The 5,038-nt window shown below is 44.6% G+C and overlaps 1 protein-coding gene across 1 annotated transcript in view; it reads left to right on the top strand.

Annotated features, from left to right (window-relative positions):
• The first annotated feature begins 274 nt into the window (after window positions 1-274).
• LOC127000872 (prefoldin subunit 2-like) overlaps window positions 275-5,038 on the top strand; it is a 5,967-nt gene continuing 1,203 nt past the window's right edge. The window contains exons 1-3 of the mRNA XM_050864979.1: window positions 275-459; window positions 1,297-1,420; window positions 2,622-5,038. The exon at window positions 2,622-5,038 is cut by the window's right edge and continues 1,203 nt beyond it. Of these exons, the coding sequence (XP_050720936.1) occupies window positions 308-459; window positions 1,297-1,420; window positions 2,622-2,795 (450 nt within the window). The 5' untranslated portion in view covers window positions 275-307 and the 3' untranslated portion in view covers window positions 2,796-5,038. The remainder of the gene's footprint in view (window positions 460-1,296; window positions 1,421-2,621) is intronic.

Below are 5,038 nucleotides of genomic sequence, written 5' to 3'. Positions count from 1 at the left end.
TTTTTCGGTATATGGATGCAAAACTGGACATTATGAAGCTTATAGACTAATTGGATTATGTTCTGTTGTTTGATGAGCTTGGATAGGCTGGCGCATTTAATTGGTTGGTGGGACCTTTCGGTTCTTTGCCTGATGGTTTACTCAAGCATGGCTCATATGGAAAGGTCATCCAGGTAAGAAATCCAGGTAAAAAGTATAGCACCGAAGATACAGTACAAAGCGATACAGGCTAAAAGAAGCAGAAGAAGAGCACTGCAGCCCTGCTTGCTCCTCTTCCTCTTCTCGTGGGCTGCAGTAGTAAACAGGCATGGCGGACAAGAAGGCAGCCACCGCGCCGCAGAAGGCCCTCACCAAGGCCGAGGGCGAGGAGATCGTGCAGAAGTTCCAGCAGCTGAGGAACGAGCAGCGGTCCCTGATGGCCAAGATCACGGAGCTGGAGCAGGACCTCAACGAGCACAAGTGAGGGGCGGCGGCGGCGGCACGGGCGGCACCACGCCTGTCACACACCTGCCCACTGGGACTCCTTTTATCCCGCCCCCAGCCTGTCCCTGGGCGGCCTGACGCGGACCATGGGGTGGGCGGGGCGGGAAGGGAGGGCAGGCGAAGCAGTAACCTAATGCCACTAAAGCAGTAACTTATTCCGACTGGTCAAGGAGTGGCTTTCCCGTCGCTGGTCGTGGGTTCGATCCCCGGTGCCGGCAAATCCCTTTCCTGGTCTGGATTAATTTCTCGTGTGTTTCGTGACATGCAGAGGTCGTGTGGAGATATAATAAAGTGGAAATGTTCATAATACATTAGTACCAAAAATTATCATTGATGGAACATGGTAGGATACAATGAAAAAGTGAGTCCAATGCTTTCTTGAAGGCTGCTAAATTGCCACTGTTCTCAATGTCCTCAGGTGACTATAATATTATAGAGTCGTGGAACACTTCTCAAATGCTCTGAGGCCCATAACTTAATACATACTACTAATGCGAATGATAATACTACCGTTACCAATACCGTTGATGAGGTTTCAGGCCCCAGTCTGCCGCCATAGCAGCGCTCCACAGTGCCGTTAACGTTATTACAGTATAATATAAGCACCGAAAGTTGTCCTCAATCCTCATGTTTGTAAAGTTATAGGATTTAGTGAATAAGTGAGTCTTCAGTGCTTTCTTGAAGATTGCCATACTGCCACTATTCTTAACATCCCCGGGTAACTCATTATATGCCGTTCAAAAAATCTGTCTTAAATCCCTCATATCTTGTACCTGACCCTCCACCCCCCTAACCACTTCCTTCCCTCCCCAGGATCGTGATAGAGACGCTGCAGGATGTGTCGCCGGACCGCAAGTGTTTCCGCATGGTTGGCGGTGTCCTGGTGGAGCGCACGGTCACTGAGGTCTTGCCGGCTCTCATCAACAACAAAGAGCAGGTTAGTGACGGACAGTAGTGGGTGTGTTGCTAAATTGGCGGTTTCAATAGATCATTTTTTCTTGTGTGTGTGTGTGTGTGTGTGTGTGTGTGTGTGTGTTTAGTTCTTGCTCTGTTGCCTCGTTTTAATGAGATGAATGTAATGAGTGTTCAACAAAATTACTGTCAGATTCTCATTTTCTTTTCTTCAAAGGGATTACACTTCATGTATTTTATTTTTATTCTTATTTATGCCCTGAGCTGCTTCCTTTGCCATGAAAAAAAAAGCCTAACCTAACTTAACCTGGTAGCAGCGTCGGGCCAAATTTGTGGCTTTACCGTGCAGCAGCGACGGGCCAAATTTGTGCCATGATAGTAAAAACCCAAAATAGATGATACATAATCTGATCACAAATGCTTTGATATATATTATGAAATGGTTTGTGTGAGGGGTGATTTTTTTCTCATTTTTCTCGCTTGGAGGGACCATTAAGAAACATGATCCCTGCTGCTACCGGGTTAACCTTATGTGATGGAACCTACTCTAACTGAGGCAAACGAAGCAAACCAATTTTTTTTCTTACGTGCTGCCCATAGTGCTGGTCGGCTCTCTTGAGGGGCCTGGCGGTTGGCCTAGTAGTGGGACAGGCGAATTTTATTTCTAGTGGCTGCCATTATGTGTGACTCTTTCTTGGCCCGTGCTGTCCCCTGGTTCTTCTCTTGACTGAAATCGCTGAAGTTAGAGTTGATTGAGGATTTGTACAGCCTGTGGGTAATCTTCTGCCTCTTAGCTATTGTTGAAAATTGTTGTGTCTTGCCGTGGGACTCAAACTTGGGTCTCATCTCTCTCTCAGCCCTCACATATTCCCTCTCAGCCCTCTCACCATCCCTCATTCACTTTCTCCTTTCATCCCTCTCAGCTCTTACATTCACATTCATCTTCCCTCTTAATTTATTCTCTCATATCTCCCCTCACTCACTTTCTCCACACATCTCTCTCTGCCCTCACATTCTCCCCCATTCTTTCCTCTTCCCTCACAGTTTCTTACCATCCCCACACTCATCTTGTCTCTTAGCTCCCCTATTCCCCCCACTTTCTCCCTGCCTATCTCAAAAATCACCAATCATATTCATATTTTCTTATTTCTATTTCCTATTGTCTTCCGTCATAGCTCTCCCCACTCCCCCCACTCACTCCCCTCCCCCCCCGTCTCCCCCCACAGCTGACGAAGGTGATCGACAGCCTCAACGTGAAGCTGGTGAGCAAGGGGAAGGAGGTGAATGACTACCGGGCGAAGCACAATATTAAGATCCGTGGCCAGGAGGACTTGAAGGACTCGCAGCAGACGGAGACCAACACAGGAACGCAGGGGGTGCTCGTCGCGAACAAGTCCTAGTCTCGATTGTTCCTCGATGTCCCTTTACTGCTGTTCCTTTATCCCCCTTCCCCCTGCTTCCCCACTCCTTTATTTGCCTGGTTTCTTTACTTTGCTTTTATCATGCGACTTTTCTATGTTTTGTTTCTCTTAATCTCTTTTTTTCCTTCTCTGTTACAATCTTTTCCTTCATTTTTCTGTCTTTCTGTGTCTTGTTTATCATAGTTTCTCTCCTGTCTTTGCCTCTACCTCCCTCTCTCTTTCTCTCTCCATCATATTCTCTCTAAATACCCAGCATCTCTCACCTTTTATATGGCATTTTAATTTAACCGTAGCCAGTTGTTTCATGCTTGCTGGCTTTCATTCTGGTCCTAGTATGGTCTCATTCAGGTCTGGTCACACTGTCTCGAGGGTCCAAGTCGCTCCTGTGTGGGGACTTTCGGACTCTTGAACTGCTATGTAATATCTGTAAGACGCGGACCAGATATTGTGTTGCTCAGAGAGAGAAATGACTAGTGGCTAACTGTGTGTGTTTTGCTAAGGCTTAATTCTCACGACACTTTCAGCCCTCATAACCTTGTTTCCCGAGGCCACAAATGAGGTTAGTTGAGTTTCCATGAGTGGTTTTTCATATTCATGGTGCAGAAGTCTTGTCAAACTATCACTAGGCTCATCAAACTGCCCCTGGAAATACCCACAACCTCTGCAAAAGCCCTGAGAATATGGGCGTAACTTGGGTCCATAGTTTCCGATACTTTAAGCTCTCATAACATCTACTCCCCAAGGCCACAAAAGAGGTTAGTTGGGTTCCCATGAGTGGTTTTTCACATCCATGGTGCAGAAGCCTTGTCAAAGTATCACAAGGCTCATAAAACTGCCCCTGGAAACACATAACCTCTGCAAAAGCCTTGAGAATATGGACGTAACTTGGGTCCATAGCTTCCGATACTTTAAGCTCTCATCTACTCCCCAAGGCCACAAAGGAGGTTAGTTGGGTCTCCATGAGTGCTTTATCACATCCATGGTGCAGAAACCTTGTTAAACTATCATTAGGCTCACCAAACTGCCCACCATGGAAATACTATATACCGAGATAACAGAACTGATACACGGGAAGGAAGGAGGATAGAAAGAAGGAAGGAAGGGTACAACGTTGCCAGATTGTCGTACTCAGAGCCTTGTATTTACCAGTTTCTGAACCATAGCTATTGCCAAAAAAACACCAATAATTAACCATTTTAACGATAACTATATATGAAGGCAATTATTGGGGGTTGAGGAGGCAGTCTTGGGGTTGGAAATCGGCAAACATAGGACGCGGAGAGTACGATAATTTTGCAAGGGTGGAAGGATGCAACACAACAACCCCTTCTGTGGAATCCTTATCTTATGTGGGTGTATGAAGCCGGAAATGTCTGAGAATATGGGCTTAAGTGAGTGTTAGTGTGACTGGGTTAACTGGAAACACCTCTTGCATTGGTGGTGATGATGGTGGTGAAGGGTGATGATGAGGAAGAAGGGTGGTGATGGTGGTGAGGCTGGCTTATGTTTTTGAAAGGCCTTGTGTCTGTGTGATGATGGTGGTGGTGGCGGTGGTGGTAGTAGGTGTTTTTGAAAGCCTTTGTGCTCTGTGTATGTGATGTTGATGATGATGTTGATGGTGGTGGTGATGGTGTGAGAGCCTATGAACAAACTTATAAAAAGGTGTTGAATAAGGATGGTTTTTTTGAGTACCACCATCACCAACACCATCACCACCACCACCTCCATCATCACCACCACCACCAACACCTTGTATGTATGCTTATTATCTTCCTATACGCACAGAGAGACAGACAGACAAACAGACAGGAAGGCTTATGAGTGTGCGTGTGTGTGTGTTTGTGTGTTAACTGGAGAAGGGTGTGTTAGTTGTGTTTATTTTTGGAATGTTTAACTTTTTTTTTGCTTAATTTGGAGGATCGAAAGGAATAGACTGGCCAGCATTATTATTATTATTATTATTATTATTATTATTATTATTATTATTATTATTATTATTATTATTATTATTATTGTTGTTGTATATAATTTTGTTTATTGCCTCAGTTGAAAATAAGAGAGAGAGAGAAATAATGTCTTTTGTGAATAATACTAGTGATAAGATTTTGTATGGCTCATTATAGTCTTTCAATTCTTTTTGTTTATTTATTTATTATTTTTTCATATCCCGTCGAAACCGAGATACATAAAAATTGACGTCTTTCTTTTCTACTGTGAATAAT

This window comes from Eriocheir sinensis, chromosome 19, assembly GCF_024679095.1.
Source record: "Eriocheir sinensis breed Jianghai 21 chromosome 19, ASM2467909v1, whole genome shotgun sequence".
Classification (NCBI taxonomy): domain Eukaryota; kingdom Metazoa; phylum Arthropoda; class Malacostraca; order Decapoda; family Varunidae; genus Eriocheir; species Eriocheir sinensis.
Note: the sequence above shows the minus strand (reverse complement) of the source record. Positions and strands in the feature narration are given on the sequence as shown.